We start from the raw sequence: 27,816 nt of genomic DNA, 5'->3' as shown, positions 1-27,816 counted from the left end.
ACTGTTCATTTCAATAAACATTAGCCACCCAGGCTGCCCATGCCACACCCCCATGTTTGTGTGCTGCTGCATCCGGAGCATGTGCATGAGAGCAGGTCTGATCATCCTCCCAGGAGCTTCAGCAAATTTGAGGATCAGTTGGTTCACTTACTAATTGCAAATATCATTTTCCAACTGCTTGTCCCCCTTCCCTTCTTATCATTAATACTTTAATAGATGCAAATGTCCAGGATAAGGCAGAAATGCTCTTGGACTCTCAGCTGATAACTAGCATTTAATAAGGGCAAACAGATGGGTATGTAAGAATCAAATGCCAAGCATACTGTTATGTGTAATACAGCAGTACTGATACACCCCATATAAGGTTAGGAAATCTCTGTGCCATTTGGTATACTTTGCCCCCAAAGACAGGAAGAACAGGCTGAACTGATAAAAAGGTGGAAAACAGGCAGAAAAAGAATGCTCAAGGACATCCCAGTCTCTACTCTTTGTGCAGAGATGGATGTGTCCACAGCGCACTGCAATGCCTTCCCCAGATTTACATCAATTCCCTGCCCTTCCTATTTAGTCCTCAAAAATCAGGCCGTGCATCTTCCTAAAAATGCATTTTCAACAGCACATTCAAGCCATAAGTCTCCAGAGCAAGACTGAACTTTCAAAGGAAGACACAATCTTGCCCCTAGTGCTGCCTTCTGCAAGTCTAAATTAATCTTTTCAATGCTTATTTGTACACCTACATTAGTCACCCAAGTACAAAAAGTCCTTGTGTTCTAGCAGCTTCTACCACTTCAGTACCAAGTTTGACCATCAGGGCAATTACACAGGAGTTGAAACATGGATGTAAGGTCACTCAGAGGAACTTGTTTAGTATTTTGTCCTGATGGTGCATCCATGTCTCTTTTGAATATGTCAGCTACTTGTCCAGTTGCTTGTCATGATGGTGAGAAAAGATCAGATTTTCCTCTTTTTCCAAATTAGCACTGCTTCAATTTTTCTTTGAATCCTGACTGCATTTCATCATGTGGAAATGCTATGCAAGTAGTCACAGAAATAGAAGGCCTTCCTCCCTCCTCTCCCCTTAATTACCCTCATCATAACCTTTTCCCTAACAAACCTGTCAGGGAACAAGGTGGCTTAGGTTCCCTTTGCTGAAACAGGAGAACACCTCCACTTTTACTGAACTTAGCAGGCAAGACGAAGCTCTTTGAGTATCCACAATAGGCTTTAGTTGGTCAGATGCTGTGCTTAAGTACAGCAAGAGGACCCACTTACATAGTCCCAGTTCTGTGCTCCCAAACTCAGAATTGCCAACCTCCCAAGCACAGAACTGCCTTAATACTGACAATATAACCTTCTGGTCAGGTATTCAAAGAGCTCACTGCAATACACTGCAGCTATAGCTAATCTTCAAGGCCTAACACACATCGTGAAACAAGCTCTTAGTCTCCATTCAAGATAATGAGAAATTTATAGAACCTTGCTTCTGACTTGGAAATCTCCTCTCTTCTCAGTTTCCTGTGGGTGCAAGGGAACATTTTCTGCCACCAGCCTGCATAGGTAATTTCTAGCAAGAAGAGAATATAGGAAAAAATTGAGAGATCTTGAGGACTGCATTGGAAGAGAGGCAAGATCTGCAAAAGCTGGTCTTTAAAGGCCAACATAAGAATCTGAAAACAACTCTAATTTTCTGATTACAGAGTTTCAGCTTGCAGTAGGAGACCACTCATGTGGAAGAACCCTTCAGTGGGATCCTGAAAAGGTCTCTAAAGTTTAGATGACCTGTGATTTTCCTCAAAACAAAATGCATTAAGTTCAAATATACAAACAGATGTAAGGCTCCCTTTTCTTTTCAAAACATCACGAATCATTGCATAACACTTGCAGAGCAGAAACGCAGGATTATTATACCTAAAAACAAAACTTCCCACACTGACCCCCCCAAAAAACAATTATAACATGAAAAATAATCCAATACCCTAACAAAATTCAAGCACTGCAATAGAAAATACAGGGAGAGTGAAAGAACATGGCAATATCTATGATTGCTCCTTGACTCTTACACGTCATTTTTCTAAAACAGGGCTTTTAAGAAAGAAAGATTAGTAGAGCACACTAATGCAAAAAAGGGGTAAAACTAAGGATATTTTAAGGTCATGTTCTCTGAACATGATATATAATTGTGTTGTTAGCACTGAAGTAATGCAAACACTAACCTAGAAAAAACATGGGTTTTGCACTTGATGAAAACACTGTTTTCATTACTGTCAGTAATATTCCCAGAAAGTAGGTGTCCTACCTAAAGCGGGTGATAGATGCAAGATTCCTATAATGCTCTCATATATGCTTAAAAACACTACTATACAGAACTTAATCTATCCATGGCAATTAAAATAATACATTTTAATAGGTAAAACAGTATTCTTTCTTTATTCTTAGACAGTGAGTTTCATTTGTCTTATAAAAGCTCCTTTACAAAACCTTAACTCCCACCATACCAGCCACTGTTTCTCATCCTTATGTTTTCTCCGCATAGTCCTTAAATTCCAACCAAAAACACTTAACAGAGTCAAGAAAGATTTCCACTGATGTCTGAACAAGCCATTTGAGACCATCACACCTCTCACCCTATAAACTCCTTCTTGAAACATACTTCTCCTGTTTGGCTTGCAGCTGTGGTTCAGATCTTACTCTCTCCCTGTTCTCTTTTTGCCCTTTCTTCTCCACAGAAATGCTCAAAAAACCTGGGAGAAAGCAAAAGCATGTTGCTGGAATTAGACTAATAGTGTTTTATAGAGATGACTGAATTAGCCAAAGCAAAGAAGACTCGACAGATCTGCTTTTGCATTCACATATAAGGAGGACAGTTAGAGCAAATGGACAAGGTGATTGCTGATGGCCAGCAACATAACCACTATCCACTTCTAATACACCAACTCCCAATTCTTTTACAAGAAAAACATTAAGTATCTACTTGAAGAAGGAGGCTGGGGAGGATCTCTGCCCTGCAACCCTACAGAAAATGTCCAAAGCACATTGTCTGCTTCGGAGACTTCATGAGGGACAGAGCCAACTGCAGAGCCATCAAGAAGAAAACCCTCCAATGGCATGAAAAACCATGCAGAATTGTTAAATTAAATCACAGATTCACTGAGCTATTTTGAGTGACAGCTCTCAGGGTTTCAGGAAGTCCCCACAGAAACACAGACCCTGGGACTAAAAAGGTGAGAAGACGCAAAATAGCAGCCATCATTTCCCACTTTCTGCAGGATCAATTTAACACAATTATCAGCTTCTTTTGAGCAAAATCATGACTGACAGCACAGCACTGCTCCAGATTAATTTGCACCAGTGGAGGAGCAGCCATGGCCCAGAAATGGCCAGAAGCATCTGCTGGTTAGTCATGCCTGCTCCTGCGAGCACCATGGTACCCAATGCTGCCCATGCCACAGTCATGGTTCCTCATCACCTCACAGTCCTTCTGTGCATCAGCACAGAAGAAAGCCTCTGCCCCAGTATAAAGTCTTGAAGCTTTACTTTTTAAGGGAGAAGAGAAAGTACACCAATATTTACAAAAGAGAGCTCAAGGAGCTACAGTTACGAAAGAAGCCTAGTGGTTATGTCGACTTGCAACTGCTGCCAGTTATAAAAGCCTTGTATGGCCTAATTTGCACATGCTCATTACCCCCAGCACTACCATTCATAGGAAACAAAAAAGCACTTCTAAAACAAGTCTAAACCAGTTAAGCCTTATATGATATATGTCACATATAATATAAATAGGTATATAGATTTGCAGATTAATACATACAGTGAAATATATGACATGTAACTCAATAGTACTACACCTAGGAGGCAGCTTTCAATTTTTCATGAGCAGCTTCTAATCTGGATTGAGTTTGGAATTTAAGGTAGACACCATTAGTGACAGGGTAGCTAATAAATACAAACCAAAAAAGATAAAACCTTCCTTCTAGGCATGTCACTACACAAACATTAAACCTACTCTTAGAGATGCATGCCCCCATTTAGAAAATTTCTGTTGCTCCCCATTGTTTTTAAATGAACATATTTTTTTCCCCTCTGCACTCTAGCCATTTGGTGCTGTCAGTAAGAAGAAAAAGCATCAACCTCAAGATTCTCCACAACTTCTAAGTATTCATTTTGCTTACAGTGGTATTGCAGTGCTTTTCACGGCTAGCTGCCTACCTCTGGTGAAGAAAACCACTGTTTTCATGAGGCAGCACTAGCTGAAAAAATAATTGACTCCTAGGAGCTGCATGGGTATAAACACCCTTAATGTATTATTAGGTATGATGTCATCTGTGAGGCACAATTTAATGACTATTTATCATGTATGTAACACTTCGTTTGGAAACATGCTGTATAATTTTTCATCTTCAGCCTACTACACAAGATAAGAACTTGCCAGTGCATTGATCTTAAATAACTTACTACACCATGGATAATATCTTAATTTGTTGGGAAAGAAAAGTGACAGAACGGCAGCACTGGGGACTAATGTTTGTTTGTCTCTGATGGAGAATTCATAGAGCCTAGGTAAAAGCAATACATCTTCCCCAAACTCACCTCTATTATTTCAAGTCCTCTCAGAGACTGTTACTGATGCAGACGGCAAGGTTGATCTTCAGATGGGTACAGTTGTTTGCCCCTCTGATGAAAAAAAAGAAATCAGATGCAAAGCACTGAAGCGTTAAAGCCAAATGGGTTTTATTACACTAATGTCATCTCACCAAGTTGTCAGAAAACCTAACCCAGTTGTTCCTGGAGCAAGCCCCTCAGCTGGAGCATCATCTGTATCAGATGCAAAAGGTTTATGTTTTCCTGCCACTCTTGCCAGGTATCTTATTTCCATCCTATTTAGTATTTACATTAAGATGACCCATTAGAATCACAGCCTCTATCTTTCTTTTTCTAATTAGGTTTGCAGGCTTCACGTTTGCTAAGTAAAGCTTGAAAATGAAAACCAAAGGCTCAAAACATGTGAAGCAATCAAAAACTCAACCAAGGACTAGCTTTTAAAATTAATGATTTTCAATCAAACTGCACAACTTCTACATGCGTACATTTACAGTACTGTGATACTGATGACTGCAAGTAGCAACAACACGCAGCCAATATTCTACCTATTTCCTTGCCTCTCCCTCTTTTCTCACTCTTCTGTAGCTATATATATGTGGTCACCATATGGTAATTACATCTCTTCACTCCTGTCTTGAGACAAGCTGGGACCTATCGAATGGAAACAAATACCAACCCCCTAAAACCATCTCATTTCATAAATTACGTTCTGTGAAACAACCAACATGAAAAGATTGGATGAGAGAAAGCCTCACAAGTTGCTAAATCCCAAGGCTTTTTCCACATTTTTTGCCAAAAACCAAAGCAATATGTATTGTCTGAAACTTACTGTTTTGCAAGATGAGCCTATACTAAAAAGCTGAAGCCCATGCTCAAGTAATATTTCTCCCCAAGGATTGATGTTGCTAAAACAATCTCCCTTTTGGCTTCTTAATCCATACACCAGCCCTGCCACAGTCACCCAGTACACCCACCTGCCTCAAGAGGGAGCTGGAAAAACCCACTGAACTCTGTGCTTACTGACCACTTCTGACAAATACTGCTTTTTAATAATTGTTTTGTTCTACTAAGAACCACACATATTTTTAGGGATGTAAATATCTTCCTTTCCCACCAACATCTCTTCCACCAGAGAAAACAAATAAAGCCAAAGGATGGGTTAAAATGAAAACTGTGAGCTATAAACAACTCAGGCTCGTAACAACTCTGGCTCATAATATTTGCAGCATGAATTCTTTATGTCCCTAGTTAACAGGGTAGAAGCTTCGTTGAAACAAATCAGCTTGCGCTCAGTTCATTGCTTTCCATGAAAACAAAGAAAAAAGATAATTACTGCTTTTAGAAAATTCTGATCCATCAAAGCCTACGGAGAAGATTTTCCACTTTCAGCACGTGCTCTTGATTCTACCATACTATATCTTATTTCACCTCTAGCAAGATCCCTCAGCAGCGTATGATTCAAAGCAGCATCATGACTGTAGTTTCCAATGTACTAGCTGCATCTGGTTATTTCTGCAGACTGATATTTCTGCAGAAACAGGCAGCCATCATGGACAGCAGCATCTCCCAAGGAAGTTTTCCAAACCTTGCTAACAAATCAGCTAACCTTCCCTTCACGCCCTGTAAAGATACCAAGAAATTAATTTCCACTTTGAAGCTATTTCACCAATTTTAATTACCACAAAGAGTGCAAAGAAGGTTTGCGCATTTCTGTCCTGGTGAACATCTGTTGTGATAAAGTGAAAGAGCTGGTTAAAAAAAGATAACGTTTGGTATTGCCTGATTTCTTGCTGAAAGGGCTAGATTTGGAGGCTGACCAGTTATCTGGGGAAGGAAAACACCCAGGAGGAAAAAAGTTTCTTAGCATCTCACAAACAACATAGAAATACTTCCTGAAGCTAAGGCACCAAAAAAAACTAGCCTCCTCCAAAATGACTGACTTCTGCAAAGGTACAAATAGATGCTTCTTAACTCCAGATAAGCAAGAGAAACATTGTAAACCATCTGCGTGGTGAAAGGTGAGGGCCCTTAAAAATATGGCCTATATATATAGGGCTCTTAAAAATATGCAGTTTAGAAGCAAAGTAGCAAGGAAAAGTTACAAGTGCCATCTTCTTGTAAAAACCAGAGGACAAAGCATCACCTGGTATCAATACAGGCTGAGGGGTGAAGAGATCCCTAGGTACTGGTGGATGAAAGATTGGTTATGAGCCAGCAGTGTGCACTCACAGCCCAGAAGACAGATCATCTAGGGCTGCATCCATGGCCAGCAGGTCAAGGGGGGTGACTCTGCCCCTTTGCTCTGGTGAGACCCCACCTGCAATCCTGTGTCCAGCTGTGGTGTCCTCAGTACAGGAAAGACACAGACCTGTTGGAGAAGGTCTAGAGGAGGGTCACAGAAATGATCAGAGGGCTGGAACACCTCTCCTGTGAGGAAAGGCTGAGAGGGCTGGGGTTGTTCAGCCTGGAGAAGACTTCAGGGAGACTTTACTGTGGCCTTTCAGTTCTTAAAGGGGCCTATAAGAAAGATGGGGACAGGATGGGGGGTGATGGTTTTAAACTAAAAGAGGGGAGATTCATGCTGGATGTGAAGAAGAAATGTTTTACAATGAGGGTGTTAAAACACTGGCACAGGTTGCCCAGAGAGGTGGTGGATGCACCATCCCTGGAGACATTCAAGGCCATACTGGATGTAGTTCTGAGCAACCCAATCCATTTGAAGATGTCCCTGCTCCCTGAAGGGGGCTTGGTCTAGATGACCTTTGAAGGTCCCTTCCAATCCAAACCATTCTATGATTCTACAATTAAACTGGCATTTCAGGACAGAACACAACCTGCTTCCAAGTACGCTGACCCTTCTTGACAAAGATACTACAGAAAAGCTTCCCTACCAGTGGGCTTGGAAGAGCATGGTAAGGGCTGTGGGGTGCAAGAGGGATCTTCCAGGAGCAGCAGGGTGAAAGAAGGGAGGTGGAAGTGTTAGGAACAAGCTAGGTGGTTTGCAATGAAAAGCAGGGGCTGGCACAAGGTACCAGAGGGTGAGTGGGAGGGAATGAGAGCAGATATGTACTCGATAATTATAGCTGCATTTCAAGCAGCTCCAGGAAAATGCTGTGGCTTATGCCAAGGCAGAGAGAAGAGCCAGACATGCTGAGGTAGTTTCACTCCACCTTAGATCTCATGGGGGACAGGAGCAGGAGGCAGACACAGGAAGCCAAGGGAGGCAGTGAAAATGAGAAATCCTATTTTTGCACCTTAGGAGCTGTAGATAATTCATTTCAACATGTGCTCAGCACTGAATTACTCACCCACTCTCTGGGGAAGGAGCTGCATAGTCTCCACTCCTCCACCATCACACTCAGCAGCAGAAACCCGCCCTAAAGCAACATCCACCATTCTGTGTTTCAACATCCCCCTGCTCCAGCAGCAGCACAGTACTCAGTAGCCAGCTTCCCATCAGTTTTTTTCCTTTCCAGACCATCTTTCATATTGGAGGCCACCAGACCCAGCAGAAACGTGGCAGTTGACAGAGGCCAAGCACCACAAGGCAACAGAACATTTACCACAGATAATTTATCACAGCTACACAGTGGCACTGCCAGGAGGATGCACGCCCTGACTTTTGTAGTCTGTGTCTTTTGATTATTAAAAGGGACAATTAGCACATAAATTGAGCTGTGAATCCTGAAAGGGATTTGAAAACAATAATAATTAAAGAGCAGGACAGCAACTGGGCTCAGGAGCTGCCCCTCATCTTCCCTGGCCTGCTTGCTAAGCCACTCACATATCAATGGAAGAAAAGCAGCAGTGCTCATTAACTGCACAGTGTGGTACAGGTACAGGCTGCTTCACCAGCCCCATGCTTGCAAATAGACAGGCTCCCTGCCTCACACCGAGAAACACAGTATTTATTCTGATTTCTCCAACTTCACTCAGCATTGAGTCCCCAAGAAAACTTCACCTCCACACCCTGCCAAATGCCTGGGAAAGGTGATCCACAGGTACTCAGCTAGATGGTGGGACACCAAGCTCCAAAGGAAGGGGTGACTCAGAGAAAGGAAAAGTGCCAAAGCTCAGCACCCTACCTGCAACCTTCCCCTGTGCCAGCCACCACTTAATGAAGAGTATCTCATGGCAAACTATGTTCTCAGACCTTAAGCTGCTCCCCAAGGAAGCCATCAGCATCTTTTATTTACAGACTGACAAAAATCCCCAGAGAAAACAGCACAGACTCCCTGCTTGGAACATGGGAAATGTATATCTTTTTAATCACCACAGCACCAATTCATCTTCAATGGTGGTACAGCTTCCGTTTTTTGTTGCTCTGAAACAACTGCAGTGATTCAGCTCCCCTGTGAATACCACTGCCTCTCAATCACAACATTTACTATCAGGATGGCTAAATACTCCCTGACATGCAGGCAGCTCCATCCTGACCCCCGAGGCAAGGTCTCCTAAGCTCTCCCATACAAGCAAACTAAACATGGAAGGGAGTTCATCCAGACATACTTTGCACCAGTATAAATGACAGGTCCACAGAAGTTGAATAAACACAAGTTTAATGAACAAGCCACCAAGATTTCCATAAGAAGGAATGCAAATCCAGCATGTTATGTATATATATGGTTTATATATATACAGTAGAACACAAGTAAATGCTCTCCCTCATCTGAAACATACCAATCTGATGATTTCTTATGAAAAGTACAATTAGCTAAAAAAAAAAAAAAAAAAAAAAAAAAAAAAAGGGGACCAAAATACCAATGCCACAGTGCAAAAAAAAATAGGAAAAAAAAAAAGACAAGTGGAGCTTATTTAGGAATAAACAAATGTGCTCATGAAAACTGGCATATTTCTACTCCATTTAGCACTGCATGAAATCTCAATGTGCTACGCTGATGCAGCTATAAAGCTCCATCTCCCAGTGCCTTGCAACCAGCAAGATCAAGTAGTGGCACTGATACACCTCCTTTACAAGATCAAAAAGCAAAGCACAGCCTGTTACACAAACAAGTCCCCCAAAACAGGGGTCAAAATCTCACCTATAAGGCTTAGAAGACAGTGAGACTCACACCTGCAAACTCTTTTGGACAGGGTCTAGGCATCTAGAACATAAGAGTAGAAAGACCGAGGCACTCTGCAAAAAATATAGGACAATTTATACTACATACAGACTCTGCCACTTCAGTTTCCTGGTCACCCCTGATGTTAACAACTTTTAACAATAAAAGTGAGCATCCTTCAAATTCATGTGGGCAGTAAACAGCTTTAAAATTAGTGCGAGTCAAGTTCCCTTGCAGAGAGGTACATGCTTGAGAGAGACAATTACAGAGGAGCTGGGAAGATTTATATCAGTTGGCTTAACATTAAAACTCCTCAGAGCATTTAAAAACATTAAATTGAGGCCTTATTTAAAAACTCGGCATTTTTATTTCACCAGATTAATGGCACCTACATTACTAGATTCAATCTGTAAGTTCGAACACCACCAACAACACAGCTCTAAGTGTAATTAAAGAAGTAGTCATCATTTTGGGGAAAATTTCTGGAGGCACACCAGCAAGTTTGACAAATTCAAGGAACTCACCCTTACATGGTTATTCTAGCACATGTATTTTATGATTTCCTTGCCTGTCTGTGTACAACGAAATATCCTGATAGCATTACATTATCAAACAATTCAACTAAAGGGACTGAAAGCTCACAGCAGGCTTCACTAATACACACTAGTTAATCATAATTTATTAGAAACCTTGCACTTGTATGTTTTGGCTTGTTAATCTTTTGACTGTAAAGCTGCAAGTCTGTCAGGTTTTGTCTAAACAGTAGATTGCCAGTTTTGCATGAAGACAGAGCTTTTGTTTTCATTTTCACTTGAGAGGAAGAGATCTAGTCCTGTTGCTGCAGGATGCAAACCAGAGACATATTGCTTTGCAAGGCACTGATCCACTTTTTTCCTCTTTTCAAGAGATAATTAAATACACAGAAAACGCCAGCTACAGCGGCATGCTATTTTAAAGCAAAAGTTGGAACATGTATTTAGAATCTGGTGCTACAGCAAAAGAGATTCGTCTGCAAATCATCCTTTTTAGTAAGTCAGAACAAAGCAAAATATCTAATCCAACCTTTTCTAGAAAGGGACAGATACTAATACCATGTAGTTTGTAGTGGAATTTCTATAACATGCTAAATATCTCTTATTTCCCCAATAGCTTAACATATTAGAAATTAAATACTCCTATATCGATGATGATATCCTGTCTCTCGCTTTCCTAAGTAGTTGAAAACATCTGTAGACTGGGAGAACATGCAATACAAAATGTAATAAAGAGTCTGACTGAGCTACAGCTGGAAACCCTGCCTAGGTATTTGGAAAAACACCCCAAAGCCCTCAACTGTTAACTACAAATCCCATCACTGAAACGAAATATTGCCAGGACAATGAGTCACTTATGATCAGCTAAAACATGTACATGCCTACAGTTACTAATGGGAAGAAATAACAGTTATGTTACTGCATCAACATGTGGTTTAGCAAGTGTAGTACAAGATTCAGAAGCTTGATTTTCCACTGAATGATAAAAGATTTTGGGAATTTCCTTCTTTGCTTTGCTTCCTCATCACCAAAATCAGGACATCACCTATGTACAGCAGATATTTAATCCTGTGACAAAAGCCTTGAGGCTAGAATTCTCAGAAGGCAAGTATAGAAGAGTAACTGAGCCTCACTGCCCAGATGTTTTTTCCTCCATCAACTGCAAAATTCCCTTGGCTTTGAAAATGCCATGCTAGCCCCACATTAGTGCTACTGTTATGTTGTTGCTGGGTTTTTCATGGTCCTTTCTCCATTCATGATGCCACCTTGTCATGGCTATTAATAGGCTTTTTTCTCCCCTTCAGTCTCAACAGATCTATAGACCAACTAGTTCAAAATCAAAACAGAACAGAAATATAAATTTTCTCTGGAATAGCAATCACTTTTGTTATATTCCAGTACAGACTGAACAACACACTAAATTTTCCAAGTAGTGCTTCATGTCATGTAAACCTAAGAAAAGTGAGGGGAGGAGAGGGAGCAAAGCTCTTCCATTATTTATCAGCCACACAGTCTAGTCTTTGCCCCACGAGCTATTTCAGAGATCTATGGACGCAGCATTCACAGAAGATTTTCCCTCATTAATACTTTCAACCATGCTGATCTGCAGCACAACATTAAATTTACACACCACTGATTGTTGTGAAATAATTTTTTTTTTGCCTCTAGGAATGCTTAAAATAAAAATAATTAAATTCCTTCGCTTTTATGTCATAACAGTGTGCAACAAAGTAGCATATGAGCACTGTGCATTTATTGAAGCTCGTAAGTTATTGATGAGACTCTTAAAGACTAAGCTGACAAAGCCATTCCACTTCTGGTGATTTACATAATTATATTTTAGGTACAATTTATTTATTATTCTGCTGCCTATAATCAACTTTTAAGCAAACATTCTGTGTATACCCTTATGTTTTAACCTGAAGCAATCCAAATTAATAAATACAGTTTCATGCAGGAGCAGAGGTCTCCTGAAAGGCATCTCAGCTACATGTTTTAAAGCAATGGGTAACAATGAGGTGGGAAAAAAAAGTAATCCTCATCATCACCTCTTTACATTTCCTGTGGCTGTTCATTTGTTTATATCACAACAGCACCTAATCAAGAACCAGAGATATTTGCCAGCGGTTAGACAAGTGTTACTTGGGCACTTATCCACTTGCCTCTTCCTGCTGAAAAGCTGTTTCCGAAAGTGCCACAGAAAGCCCCTGACACACCAGGGTTTTAAATTTCAAAGCGTGTGCTCATCTTCTGTTATCTGACACAAAACCAACATTGTGTTCTGAATTACACTGCAAAAACCATGCCCTTGAAATTCCTCTCTGTCCCAGCCAGGAGGAGGCAAACAGCAAAGCAGTCACCTAAGCTGAGTGCTCAGTTCCTCCTAAAGGGAAACTCTGGAGGGGAAAACAATGCACATACAAAACGAGACGGGCAGAGAGGAAGTGAGTCAGGGTTGCTGGAAAATATTTGCTTGCTGATTTGAACACAAAGGAATCTCAAGCATTCCTCACCATCCCTTCAGCGAGGCACACTGCACATAGCACATTGGATCTGTTGCCACAGTATACTTAAGGTAAACCTCTGCCATTTTTGTCCTTCAGCCATATCAGTGCAAGTTACTCCCCCAGGCCCTGCCAGCACAGCATCACTCTGCAAGGCCTTCCCAGATGTGCAAGGATGCTACACCATCTTCTGTTAGGTAACAAGTGCATGCCTAGATCCTTTTCATGAAAGCAAGGGAGATCAGAGGAATTGCTAATGATTTTGAAGGAAAGATGATGAAACCAGGAAGCCTGAGCCTCCTGATTCCATCAAAATTGGTTAATGGACCTTCAGCACGCCACCCAGCCTTTATGTCTCAGTTTTCCCCTCTAAATACCTATCTATGTATTTGTGTGTACAGCTGACAAATCTGGAGAACTCCAGAAGGAAGCCAGGGCAAAATGTCAGAGCTAGAAAGAGGCAGAAAAAGACCTCCCAAAGATCTTTCAGATTGATATTATTCTTTAGGTAGGCACTGTGTCAGTGAAGGATTGCTGTGGCTCACTGTGTTTTCCAAGTGCTGCTCTGGAAGCTGTAGGCACCTGCAGCACAGTAATCTCAGGATAAGGGAGTGACTCAGCCTCCTGAATGCTGGACAAGGAAGGCAGCAGGATTTCAGGGGTGAAAGTGAGGAAGGATCAGATGAATCACAGCACTGTGTAACTCCTCCTCCTACATAACTCTAGTGGAGACTTACTACTGGCTGAGGACTAAATAGTGCTGATTTCTTGAACAGAGAGAAAGAGCAAACCCTCTGCACCAGAAACAGGCTTCGCAAGTGAAAGCCACTGCTGGCTAGAACTTTTGCAAACTAGTTAGCCAGCATCTCCCCTGCTCACAGCTGAGCAGGGCAGGGAGCTGGGAAGTAGCCAAGGGCACCTCATATTTAGCCCTTGTGCTTGAAGGAGCCCTGCTAGAAAGTGCCTTCTCCAGCTGCAACCCTTGGGTTGGGAATGGAGATGCTTGAGATCTGTGCTGGGGTACTGTAAGACACCACAGTGCTGTAGCAGCAACATGACCACAGCACTTCATGGCTGCAATGAGATATTGCTGATCTATTAGCACTGAAAACACTGCTGATGTAAAACACAACACTACTGACATCACTATTGCTATCCCCAGATTAGGTCAGATGGGTGTTAATAAACACTAAAGCTATAGCCCCTTTGACACCCAAAATGTTTTCCATCAGCATGAGTGCCTATATAATTTATATATCACAAATATGATTTGGCAGGATTAAATATGAAAATAATATATCAAGGATTTGTTATTGGAAGGGAAAACATTTGCGGCATACAACAGCCCAACAGAAGAAAAGCCTGATTGCTGTGATGAATAATGCATATTGCCTATGGTACTAATTAACCTTGTACTCCAGTAAGATATTACGGAACAATAAGGCTAATTTGAATGTGGCCCAACACTTTTCCCAATGGCATCTGGAAATCAGTCTTTGGAACATGTAAAATTTGAATTTGTTAAATCAGAAGCCTTTATTTCTCAAAGAATAAACTTTCAGAAAGAATATTTTTGTTTCTCTGCATTCACAGCCCACTCTGTTGGCATGCATGCACACAGTACAAAAATACAGAAGGGGACTCCACAACCAGAAATGGTCTAGTTTGGCTTTCCACGAGCCCCCACCCATCTGCCAGCAGCATGCAGGCAATGACAATGTGCTTCTGACTAAATCCCACAAAGCCTCTGCAGACTCAGATGTCCTACGGATGTAACTGCAGCACGACTGTTGCACAGCCTTGGTTTCTCCCTGATCTGAGTGGCAAAACAAGCTCACTGAAAATGAACACTGGAACTTCAAGCTAATACTTTTATGCCTCCAATCTAAAAGCACACGCCTCCACCTGAAAACACTGACTATAGTTTAGGCTGCTCTTGCTTTCCTTCCAAAAGACTCATTTTCTTGTTAGTCCAAAGCTACACATGATATTTAACACACGACACATCAGAAGCACTGTGTTCTTAGTCATGTGCACAATATACACAACTTGAAGCAAACTACTTGCACACAAAGACATGCAGGCATGACCAAAGGCACAGAAAGCATCATGCATAGGCATCTTTATAAACACCTTTAAGAGCAGACATTCAACCATAAGTTCACACGGTCATGGGAACAGGTTTTCAGATAACACTAGACAACTGCTTTAATACACCAAGGTCTGATATAGGATAGACTTACCTGGAGGGGGAGGGAGAGTGTAGGGAACAAACCAACCAATCAGAAAAAGCAGACTTTCTGCCCTGGGAATTGCTGGGAGCCGACCAAACCACAGTACCCAACAATGTTTTGGAATGGTAGGTTCTGACAGGGGTCATTGACCCCCCATCAACCAATGCACTTAACACACTACCTTTCAGAGCCAGTGTGTGACTCTCCACCTTCACCACAAGGATGACACAGCTCTTGTCAATGCCATTAGCCGTTAGCTCAGAGCTCAGGAAATAACAGACTTGCACAATCATTTCATTTGCCCCCAAGCACCAGATTTCCATCTGGCAGCCATCCCACACACCAGTGTGAAAACCCCACAGAGAACACAGGCAAAATAGCACCAGGAGATCTCTGACCCGACTACTGAGTATTGTGTTATCAATGCATCCAGGAAGTGAGAGCCCCAAAATATCAACAATGGGGATGCCAACTGCAGAGCAAGAGTCAGTTGAGCATACAGAATAACAGCAGCAGCTTAGGGAAAAGGCTTCCTATGATGCACCAAGCCCTGCAAGCAGACTCAGAGTGTTGGCATGCCATTTTAGATGGTAGTAATAGCTAGGAGTGACTCAAAACTTCTTCACTACTCTTTTCAATGGAGCACAATGCAGAAACACATGGATGAGCTTTAGCCTGTGTCCCCCTGCATGAGATGAGAAAAAGACAACCACAAAGAGCCAGAAACTCTGTTATTTGGGAGGTATGGAGGAGATCAGGATCAAACCATTTGCTGAGAAATAGGTCTGATGTGAATTACACCAATTATTATGAACTACATTTCTATCGCATAGGCTGTGATCTGCTGGCAGCCAGTGCAACAGGAAATCATTTAGTTGTTAAGAATATATTATAAAAGATTATCATCTCCCACCAAAAATCAATGATAAAATCCCCACTGACTAGAGAAAGCACAAGATCACGCTGCTACTCACTTCTGGCAGGAAACTGGCACCCAGAGGTATTAGCCTGGCAGCACTACCCTGCAGCAACGGTTCCGGCTGCTATTTCTGCCAGGCTTACCAGCACAGACACCAATAGGGCAGTTTCTGTCTCTGGTACTAGCCAGACTCTCAATCTGGACTGAATTGCCTTTGCACATAAATGGTCAATTAAATCCCTCAAGCATAAGCTTGTCTCTGCATCTGCCTGTGTGGGGCCACACTGCTCTGACCCAAGCCATGTCTGTAGCCATTACCCCCATCTAAATCCCCTGCTGCTGGCTTTGTTGGTGGATGCTACTGCTGTCACAACACAACAGCAAGTCCTAGCAGCTGTGACACTTCATTTGTTTGGGCAGCAGCATGCCTCAAAGGATGACTATGCTGTTTTAGTGGGAGTATGCAAGACAATCAATGCAAACTAGTTTTGACATATTAAATCATGCTTGAACTGTGAGAGCAAAGAAAAATAATGTAAAAGTCATAAAAAAAAGCCTTACAAATAAATAAATAATGTGGGCCAGTCTTGAGTACAGGAAGGGGAGAAAAGCCTTTTACCTGAGCCTGACTGAAAACTTTGGGTAGGCACAGAGTGAAAGATTGCTTTGAAAGGCAGACACTTACCTTTTTCTACAGAGGTTTATAGCCATTTACATGCATTTCACTTCCAGGATGAGTCTCTTGCCACCTGCCTGATTTGGCACTGAAAGAGCATCAAGAGTTCCAGCAAAGAGTAGCCCCAAAAACAGATAGGACAGGAAAAGTGAAATTCTATCACATGCATATTTACCCCTTACCAGCACACTTGCCTGCATGCAAAACCCCTGAGCAACATCTGACTTGGTACTGGAGGTCCCATGGCTGGTTTTGCCACTCTGTGAGCCCTTCAGCCATTTTAAAATCAAATTCCCTCTGCAAACACTTTGCTCTAGATGTTCCCTGCCAGAGAAATAATACCCAATCTGCTGCAAGTCTACCATTACAATGCAGGAAATCCCACCAGCACAGGGTCACAGGGCATCTGTGGACACTGGCAATTAACTGTGGCATCTCTCCGTCATCCTGAACCCTTCCTCCCTGCTGTGGATTTTTTTCCAGTAATTAACATGCCAAATTGCTTGGATTTATACTAATAAAATGCTGACTCCTGTCCCAGGATCCCATCATTGCTGGCGGTTTTCAGAACCCGCACAGAGCCCCAGCAGTAATGAAGTCCATTGTCCTGTCTCTGTCCCTGCCTGGATTGCAGGCTATCTGCAAAGTGGCTTGGAGCTGGGAAGCTGCAACCCACAGGCTGCTTCTGCCGAATACCAAATTAGCACATTCTCCAAGCTTGTAGGGAGCAGCTTTTCTTTGGCTGTGCAGTAATTAAAAAAGCTTCCTTTCCAGGCGGCTTTCGAAGGCAACACTGTGACCTCCATCACTGCTGCAATAGGATGAGAGACTCAATGTAAGATTTATAATGCATTATTTGGGGAATTAGTATTATAGCAGAGCGACCCTTCTGACCATGCAGGAGGCAGCCATTTCACTCAGTGGATGGTAACCATGACTCCAGAGTTCAATAAAGATCACATTGGCTGCTCAGACAGGTTCACCTTATTCAATTAATACTAGTCACACGTGCAGAGGGACTGCTGGAATAGGAGACGCATTTTTATCTCTCTGCAGAGGGTCTGGTACTCAATAAAGCTGAAGCTTTGGTAGTGAAAGGGACCTTTGGGTAGAGATGGACTCCTAGGCACAGCTTCCACACTAGGCAGAGGCTCTGGTTGATGTGAGAGTCCTGCTCAGAAATGCACCTCCAGCCCAAACATTTTTCTGAAGTGAAGCATCTAATCGAGGTACAAAAGCAAGCCTCTTGCAAAGACAGTTTCATTTAAATTCCAGATCTAGAGGAATGGCAAGTTTGCTGCTACTTCTCAACAAATCCACTTGGAGATGAATATTCTCAGGGTTTTAGGTTAGTCTAAGACCATAAAAAGCACACATGGGATCAAGTACAGCACTGACACCCGGAACCTTGGTTCAGGCTACAGCCCCTGGCTGGCACTGAACAATTCAGCCTCTGGCCCAAGGCTGTAATCTATTAAGTGTGGCATAGTGACTCAGATCCAATAGAGAAAAGCCCTTTATACAACCTGTAAATGTTTTTAATAATCTGTATTAACCATTTATTTCCTCACACTAAAACAGTCACATCTGAAGTGCCAGAGAAACTACTCACAGGCCACTCAAAGTCTACAGTGATGCCTTGACTCAGGATACACCAAGTCTTACCACAACAATGGGTCACATTGCAAGCCAGTGCTGTATTCTGTGCCACACTGGCCACGTAAACCTGCCGTGGGAGCTGAGCCCACCATCATCACTACCACAGTGGGCTGTGCAAGGATGCCAGGCTGAAGATGCAGATGAAGATGCTCTGCTGATGCATATTCTCTCCCACTCACCCAGCTGGCATCCAGAAACATGACTTCAGCTGTTTTTTTAAGGACATACATTTACAGAGATAAAACATGTATATGTAATCAATAAGAGACATCCATAAGCCTGGCATTGTCTCTTCTGTCTTTTATTTTTTTCCCCTTTAATCTGCTTTGGTTATAGAGCTTGGGGTTTACATAACACCTAGCCTCCTCACTCTTCAGGTTCATTCCAGTATTAATCTCAGCCATCCCTGACTGAAATAAAACATGGAAGCACATCAGTACCTGCTGCAGCCTTAGCCATCTGTTCATTGGTACCATTGTGCCTATACTAGATTAACTTCTTCAGTGACAGAAAATGAGCAAACTTCAAGCAAAATAAATGGGCTTTTCTATTTACATGAAGAGCAGATTCACCTCTCTCTGCAGACATCTGTGTTGCAGTCTCTTTGCTTTTATTGCAGTTTATTGAACACTTACCTTATACACGATACAGGTTTATCCAGCTAAAGAAATTAAATAAAAAGTAAGCTGCAAATCTGTTCATACAAACACAATTGTATTCTGCTTCTGCAGAGCCAAGATTTCATCCTCAGTGTTAACCCAAAGTAAGTTAAAATGGTCAAAATGTAAAGCAGGCAGATGGAAAAGCTTATTATTGAAATGTCAATACATCATTAACTACTGCTAAGTGCTTCTAAATGAGCAACACAGAACTGGAAACTCAAATTATGAACAAAACACAATAGTACAACTTCATTTTAATAACCTATTAAATTAGGTGGAATAAGGGTTCTGACAAATGAGCTCTGGCAGACCATAGGCAGTTCAAGAGGTTGCAGATACCTTCCTGTTAAAGATCACAGTGGGATAGTGCCCATGTCCTGGGCAGCTGGGGTATCAAGAAAAAACCTACACTTGTCACATCGACCCTTAGGCAGATTACCCAGTTCTGCAGAGCCAGCAGTAGCTTCCAGGATTGAGAGAGAGGGCAGCTGGGGACAGCCATACCTTAAATCAAAGCAATTAAATTCACTGCATTGCCAACCAGCATTTGTGTACTTTATCCTTAGTATCCAGAGTCCTTACTTGTTTCTAAATACCCACAGTTAATAAGAAAGCTGTTTCCAAGAATTTCAAAATCTAAGGTGGAAATTAATGGAACCTAACAGCAGTATGGCTAACATTCAATTTTCTCCTGCATCACCTCTCTCATCCCATAATTTAAGAAAACCCAATTTCTACCAGTGGATACCCTATAGTAAAGAACACTAAACCCAAAGGCAGTATTCAAATAAATATCAGTTAATTATCTAGGACCAGACTAAAAAGTGTACCCTAAATTCTGCCCCAAAATATCTTACAGCTAAGAAGCAAACACAGCCTTCACAGGTGACATTCTTGGAGCCATTTCCAAACCTTATTTGCACTGTTCAATCTACACTTTGTAGGGGAAAAAAGTGCTCCTTAACTGTCCTTCTGGAAGGCGACTGTCAGCAGCCACACTGCAAAAAACAGTAAGGTTAGGTTGGTCAAAGTAATGGCCTAAAAGTGGTGCTGCGGAATGAGGAAAGATCTTCAGAGTCATTGGGGTTATGAGCAAACAAGGTAGTGCAGAAGGTTACAATTCATTAGCAAAGCACTATATATTGCACAGAAAGAGATACCGAGCCTCCTGTAATGAAGGCACATATACATACAAAATAAAGCAAAGAGAATAATATTTAATTAATCCTGGTGCAACGCAGTTTTGCTCTATGAAAAACATTTCCCTGCTCTTGTTAATTATTTCAGCTGCAGCACAAACCACCTAAATATTCACATGAACATACCTCTCTGCAGAATAAAGCCTCATTTCCCCTCTAGTGACAACTGCCTTTTGCTGAAATGAGCCATTCAACTGATTTTCTTTACATTTGAAAACACAATACACACTGTGTGGCCAAAAATTCAGCTATTCTGACACTGGTTTGTTTTGTGCCTAAATTAAAATTAACTAGGCACTTCAGCTCATAATTATATAAACACCTATGATGCTATACTCCTAACCAATTTGGTTTTAATCAGAAAAATGCATGAGAAGTATGAATGATGGGCAAAGAGCTCCCTTGAGGGGCAACTGTATTTCCAAATTCAGTATTCTCCATATACTGAATAATTCCATCAATGCTTCTCTTTCCATGTAATCACCTCCCAGTAGAACAATTAAAACGGGGGTGGGTTTTTTTTTGTTTGCTTGCTTGTTTTTTATCCCTGGACTATGCTTGCTTTCCACTCCACCACAAGGGTAAAAGCACACTTGCCTTATTCACCTAAGCCCCAGCTGGGAAGTGTCCCACAAGACAAGCAGGATTTAGCAGCATGCTGTCATTCTAGCATCTGCAACAAGGAGTTTAGAACAAGAATTCAGCCCTAAGTCAGAGAGGCAAGCAAATAAGGTATAGAGGAAGTTGCTCCTCTCCTGCACCTACGTTAGATGCAAAACCATAAACACTGGCTGCTTCGGGCAAAAGCCCAAGCTCCAAAATAAGGGTACCTGTGCAGCAGCACACTTCCATTTCCTAGAAATAAGGAGACAGGGAAAGCAATGGCTGAGCTGCAGCAATATGTCACTTGAGGAAACCACACACAGTGAATTTGTTAAAAACAGAGGTGTTTTTTTATTGTGGTATCAGCTATGTGTTTCATTACAGGTCAGGCCTCTGGGATAACTGTTGCGCAGACACAGAAATGCGATATTCATCAAGCGTGGCTCCGCCATCACCATCATTGGCAACCCATCAGTTGCCTTCTAACCCTCCACAGATGGTGCCACCTACCAGCCGAGGGTCACTACCTCTGCCTGCCTGCTCCTGCACAGCTGCAAGAAACCCAATTGCCTTTGAATATCTTTCCAGTAGTTGATCAACAGGGGGGCAATCACTGCTCTAGGAAAGTGCCTTCAAATGTCTGCACTGATTGCACTGCTCTTAGAGGAAGACGAGTAACTCTGTTCTGTCCCCAATCAGCCAGCAACAAAATCACCTGAGAACTGATTTATCAGGTAAACTTCTGATCTATGTATACTAGCTACCTATGTCAATTAGTTTTAATTATATCAAGAATAAAAGACCTGTGAACACAAGGGTTTTTTTCAGCTTTGTTTTCTGTGAGAAATTCTCATTTCTCTTGGCAGAGCTCAGCTGAATTGCAGCACAAGCAATGAACAATCAGCAAAAATAAATATTGTTTGGTAAATGCACTGAGGTATGCTCAAAGTTGATTAAGGGAAGAATAATCAAACAAACATCAATATTTAAGACAGCAGAAGGGTTTGAACACTAGAGTTGCTTTACAAATGAAAAATATCCAAATATTTCCTCTGGCAGCAATTCCTTTCTAAACCCAGAAAACAATACTGCAATCTATCCTCCTTCCAGCCCTCAAAGTTCTTCCTCAGAAGAAGGCAAGGGTAAAGAAAGATTTCACTGAGTTTTCCTCCATTATTTTATCCACCTCTAACATCTGTAATCTTATCCATACTTGTAGCTGACTAAAACCAGCTGTAGTCTTTTTGATGTCTCTTAAGTAGCAGCATGCACTGATTCTTGGAAAGGAAAGCCTTACAACCTCCTGAACTCATTATCCACCTTCTCAGCTGGGCTCTCATTCAGTGCAGTTTTTCTCCCCTCCCCCCCCCCTTTTTTTAAAAAAAAAAAACTCAAATATTTAATTATTTTTTGATTCAGCTCTAAAAGCAGCTGAAAAAAATCCCATCAGGCTCTGTAAATTAATTACACCCACAATTACCACTCTGGTCACTAGCAGGACCTCACCACTGCAATTGTATTTCGGTCTCATTAACTTAACCTATCAACATCCTCTCCCTTCCAGCACCATGGGCTCCAAAGCCTTGAAAAGCATAAAAGTAAGTACTTCTTGCTAAGAACACATTGGGCTGAAGGTGAGGATGAATACAAAGAGAAGCGCTAGAAGGTGCCCTTTTCACAGCAGCTTTATTAACTTCCTACACAAACCCCAGTAGTGAGCCCTGCTATATACAGAAAGCAACTAAAACTGAAGTTACTATAAAACCCACCTATGCCAATGCAGGAAGAAGGAAAGCACAGACTGGGGCAGATAAGAATGTTTTTGCCAAACCCCTAAATAGATAAAGGCAGATATTTCAGTGGTTCTGCATGATGTTTTTACAGTATCTGGGGAACTGACCATTAATTTTGGTTGAGTACTGCCTGCTAAGGAGGATACCACCATTAGGAGACTTGAAATAGACCAAACAGACTTGAAAGTGGGCACTTTCCTCAATTTTCCTTGAGGTCCCATTCAGACAGCACCAGCTGAACCGAAACAAAGCCAATAACCATTAGTCCTTTCAGCAGCACCAAATCACAGCTCTGGAAACCAGCATAGAAATTCACAGAGCAACTGCTTTCATTTCTCTTATTAACTAGTACAGCAATTTATTCTTGTGAATAACGAACCTTAACACCGGTCCTTTATAAACATGTCCCAAAACAGTCACAATTTACCTCTAACTGCTCCATAGCAGATGCTGATAAATGAGCCATGTTGCCAAAGGATGTATAAAATCCAGCTAGTTTGGGTTCTTTACAGTAAATACTACCTAGCCGCCTATATTAATTGAGAGAGTGAGTACATTATATAAGGAGATTAGACCATGTCATATTTACAGCCTCATAGTCCCCAGCGAGAGAAACTGCTCAGCTGTTACTGTCAGTGCCTTCTTCAAACAGGAACCCTGCTGACAGGATGATGAATTCAGAACATCGTTGCCAATTAATGATTTGTAGGCAGAAGGGATTTCAATAGTTCCCATATGTTTGTGAGAGTGACTGGGATTTACATTACCTCTAATAAGAGAGTGTAGTTTGCTCTGTCCAGACATGACACTAGAGCTTGGAAAATGTCATATTTGCAGGAGAAATTTTAAGAAACAAAGCCAGGCTCTTCTGGGTTGAAAGTGTTTCCTAAAGCATGGTCATTAATAACCTGCTTATGCTTAAGCAAAAGGAAGCAGGGAGACCGTTTGCAAGATGCAGCCAAGTGATTTACAAACCAAAGGTCAGAGGTTATTTAGGTGTTTGTCTAAACTACACTGAAGAGTGCCAAGATCATCATTATGTCAGCCGGGAGCACAGAATGCATTTCCTAAACACCAGTCAGGCCAGTCGGGCAGTAGGAAGAGTCATTTACAAGCACACAGGACCTTTCTTGGTGTTACTTATACTGCTTGTGGGTTGCAAAATTTAACTTCATTGTCCTATAAAAAAAAAAAACTCATCCTTATGACTATAACAATACCCAAACAAGAAAACACTTTACTCACAAAGCTTCAGCATGAATTCCATACACACTGAGTGTATACGTCCTGAATGGCCAAAGGCTGAATATCTCCTATGGACTGAGCATCTCCTCAGAGCCAGCCAGCAGGAAACACCTGGCACAATGACCTGGGTTAAACACCAGCATATCCAAAGAGGGCCCTCAAACAGACTTTGCTGTAGGCACTCAGATCCCAGTGTCCCACTGATTTGGTGATGGAATTTAGGGCTTTCCTACAAATGAGTATTATGGGCTTTAACAGCTATAGACCAATTAAATTACTTAATGAACTCCTACCACGGGTGAAGCCTGTAGGTGAAGTATAAGAATATTTTTATCCATAACAAAGCATATCCTTGCTGATCTATCTGACCCACACCTCTCATCCGACAATGTGGATTTCCTCAGCTTGGGCTAATGTTGATCTTGGCTCCCCTTGTGCAGTATCAAACATCAAGTCTGATTCTTCTCCTCCTTCCCCATGGAAAAAGTGTTTTTATTAGCACAGGAAAAGCAAAACCAAGTCAGATGTTGTTGCATGGACTACATCTGCAAAAAAAGAAGACTACCCTGGTTAAAAAGCACACTCCACATACTGTTTACTAGAGGGTTCTCCAAAACCAGTATTACCTACATTTTCTCTCCAAGAAAATTCTCCCTTGAAAAGACTTGAACTGAGATACAGTGTATGACCAAGTATAAAAGCCATTGAGAACTTCAAGTTCTACACAAGTATAAAAGGATCGAGGCCAGTTTGCTTTGGATATGTACTGATCTAGCCCTTGCACCAACACTGCAATCATAAATAACAAGTGTCTGGAGTGAGATAAAGAGAAAAATTCAACACCACCTTTGGCTGGAACAGCATCCCTCTGACTTCTCCACAGGTTAGGTACTACTAAGTGGCTGAAATGCAGGCAGTTAAGATGGGACTGATAACCAGCATATAGCAATTTTGCAAAAAGCAAACTGCAGTGAAATTTGGTTTTTTTTTTTTCCCTTTTCCCTTCTTTTTAATGTTCAAATCAGTTTTAAGCTGTTACATATTTACAAGAGAGGGGCAAATTTTATAAACCAGCATGTAATACAGCAAACCATAAAATGAGATTATACACTCCTCAAGTATGTTGCATTTTAAAAGTATTCTTTTTTAGGTCTTAAGCTTCAGATCTCTTTCAAAAAGCCCCTGATGATTCAGGAAACCAGCACTGTTGACCAGCAACTCGAGAACCTCAGACAGCTACTTGTGTGAAAACTTCAGCACATATGAAAGCATTTTTGTTGGTAACGCTTTAGGTTTAACTCTAAACAGCTGAGCAGCTTCATATTAAACTGTTTACCAGAGATGAAAATCAATCACCTCACCACATCAAATCCTCACTCCACCCCCCCCCACAGAGTTATAAAGAAAGAAAAACATACTCCTTTAAATACAGAAACAAAATGCATCTTGCATAGGAAGATTAACTTCAAACATTTCCTAGTACAATCCAGAAAAAAAGAAATCAAGCTTCTAAAATTCATAAGGAAACCCCAATGCTGAGGACAAAAAGGTACAGCCTTAAATAACAGATAAAAATGCAATTGCCTCGTGGACTCAGCAGTACAGTGCTCCAAAGATAATAGTGGTGTGCCAGATTTTCCTTGTCCACAGCCCTGCAAGCACCAGAAGCACCCATACATAAGTGCCAAGTCCCACTACGTCCAGCCAAAGCCTCTCCCTTCCTGATGCCAAAGTCATTCAAAGAACTACAGTGGAAGTGAGAACCTGATCCACCATTGTCAACTCAACCAGGCATGAAGGACATGGAAGAGAAGAAAGCTGAGACCACACATCACCTCAGCACAGCACCCTTCCTGCAAACCCTTACCTTGGCAGGTATTGTTCTTCTCCTCATACCCTGCCTTGCACATGCACTTCCCAATGGGCACCAGCCATTCCCCCTCAGCACTGCAGTGCATCTTTGGCGCTTCATCAGTCACCGAATGGTTGACGCAGACGCCTGACACCTCCAGCAGCTGTGAGGAATCTGCTCCTGTGATGGTGTCAGGAAAGCGGGCCAGGTTGCGAATCACCGATGGGCATTTCTTGTAGTACACACGCACGGAGACCAAGGCAATGCAGGCACCCACATCCTGGAAAGCAAGGTAAAATCCCTTTTTCGTTAAGGGACCAACATCTCTCACCTCTGTGTTTAGCTTCATAACTCTGTCGCCAAGATCTAACTCTGTAAAGCTCTCATCAGCAGCAATGGTATCAATCTTGATGTACTGGTTTTCTTTGATGTTCCTCCCATCTTCATCATCTGATTCAAAGTAATACATGTTAAAAGTCTCTTTGCAAGTCCCAAGTCCTCCTGGAAGGCTGTTACAGTCCCTCAGGGTGAATTTGAGTTCTATGAAGATGCGGGATGCCCCTTCATTAGAGATCCAGCTGGTCAGAAGCCAGTTGTTCTGGTTCTGTTCCATTACCTTGCATACTTGGTATGTGTGTATTGGAGCGTAGTTTTCATCCACCTCACCGATTTCTTCCCACTGTATAGAAAGGAAAAGTATTACTGTTTGTAAATGTTACAGCTCCCGCAAAATCTTACCTCATCCCACCTAAAAGTGCCTTGGCCTTCAGAGGTTCAAGAGGACTTTTAGGGTGAAAAAAAGTTAAACGGCAGTTTTGCTTACTGGAGGCTCAATACATTTATGATAAAGTCAGATAAAAGACCCTTTAGAAATATAAAAGGATGCTGCTTAAAACCTTTTCTTTCAGAGGTATTTTGGAAGTGGGAAAACATACTGCTGGGTTTGTCCACTAACACTTTGTTAGGAAACAAAACAAAAGCAGATGGGGCCATGAGCTGGCCTTTTCCAATGCATCAGTATAGGAGAGGAAAGGAAAAAATAACCAAGATCATTATTATGGTCCGTCTGCCCCTGCTCCCCCAGGCTGCTTTCTACTACATCCTCAAATCATTGCCGAACACAATGAGAACAACCACATTTCTCCAAGCTATTCTCCCCCACCAAACAGCCTTCCAGAAAATGAGCAGAGTGATATATGAAAGAAATAGGCCTTTGTTCTCCCCAAGTGTGTTAGTCAGAGGAATTCCTGCTCATGCAAGAAGATTACTTCCAGTAAAGGTTACAAGGATCTGCAAATGTACAGCTGTTTGTGAGCTACACAGGTTTTTAAGCAGAGCTCCAGGTAACTTCTCACAGCTGTTTGTGGGAATTGTAGCAACTGTTTTTTTTCATTTAATTTGGCCATACTCTGAAGTACATCACTTGGAAGAAATGCTTTTCTTGATCCAGCACACCACAGTTAGTAGTACCACAATAGTGCCTACAATAGAGACACAACATTGTTTCTTCTTTGCTTTTGACAACTGTGGCATCACATTAATGAGATTAGATTAACCCATGTAAGTACAGCAAAGAACTTGGGAGAATTTGTGATGGTTTCAGCTTTGTTCCCTTCTACTTCTGACCTGTTCATTTGCAAGGGCTTAATTTCTAAAGCCTCCTCCATCCTCTGCTCAGCATTGCTGCCTGCGTGAAGTCACAGAGAAAATGCACAGAGCACAAATGAAAGGTGCTCCAGTACAAGTTAATAGCTATATTCCAGGATGCATATCTTCTAAAGCTAAAGGCCAATTTTTGTCATTGGTAATACAGCCTGAGATAAGTTGAGAGCCTTCTCAACCTAGCTGCCATTACTGCAAAGCTGATGAGGAGGAACACCCTCAGAGTCAGCATAATGGTAAAGATTTTTAAGGGAAATGCTGTTCTTAAAATTTAAATAACAATGTCAGCAACAAGTGGAATGAAAACATAACCTGATACTACAGTCCCAAATGAGTTATAAATACTGCCAGCAGAAATGTCTCTTCTCTCCTCCCTGACTCGGGATGTGAAAAAGTGGAGACTTTTGCAATTTCAGCAAGACATACCTGCCATGATGTGCAGAGTTCACATGCACAGCCAGTCTTCCAAGGGAGGAACCTAACCTGAGGACATTTTTGTCATGCTAAGCAGTATCTTAATTTCTAAACTCTTTTTATGTCTCTGGGCTTAAACAGGCCATGACCCTATCATGATTAACATGTACTTGTCACTTCTCCCTTCCTGGTAGTGCCA

The 27,816-nt window shown here is 41.8% G+C and overlaps 1 protein-coding gene across 11 annotated transcripts in view; it reads right to left on the bottom strand.

Moving 5' to 3' along the window:
* EPHA5 (EPH receptor A5) overlaps positions 1-27,816 on the bottom strand; it is a 177,572-nt gene that overhangs the window by 122,516 nt on the left and 27,240 nt on the right. For 6 of the 11 annotated variants that reach the window (XM_034064705.1, XM_031048506.2, XM_031048508.2 and 3 more), the window contains exon 2: positions 25,557-26,220. In XM_034064705.1, coding sequence (XP_033920596.1) covers positions 25,557-26,220 — 664 coding nt within the window. Of the gene's footprint in view, positions 1-25,556; positions 26,221-27,816 lie in introns of those variants that run through there. The other 5 variants (XM_034064710.1, XM_034064711.1, XM_034064708.1 and 2 more) reach the window with 1 other exon arrangement.

This window comes from Melopsittacus undulatus, chromosome 7 (genome assembly GCF_012275295.1).
Source record: "Melopsittacus undulatus isolate bMelUnd1 chromosome 7, bMelUnd1.mat.Z, whole genome shotgun sequence".
NCBI classification, from domain to species: Eukaryota; Metazoa; Chordata; class Aves; order Psittaciformes; family Psittaculidae; genus Melopsittacus; species Melopsittacus undulatus.
Note: the sequence above shows the minus strand (reverse complement) of the source record. Positions and strands in the feature narration are given on the sequence as shown.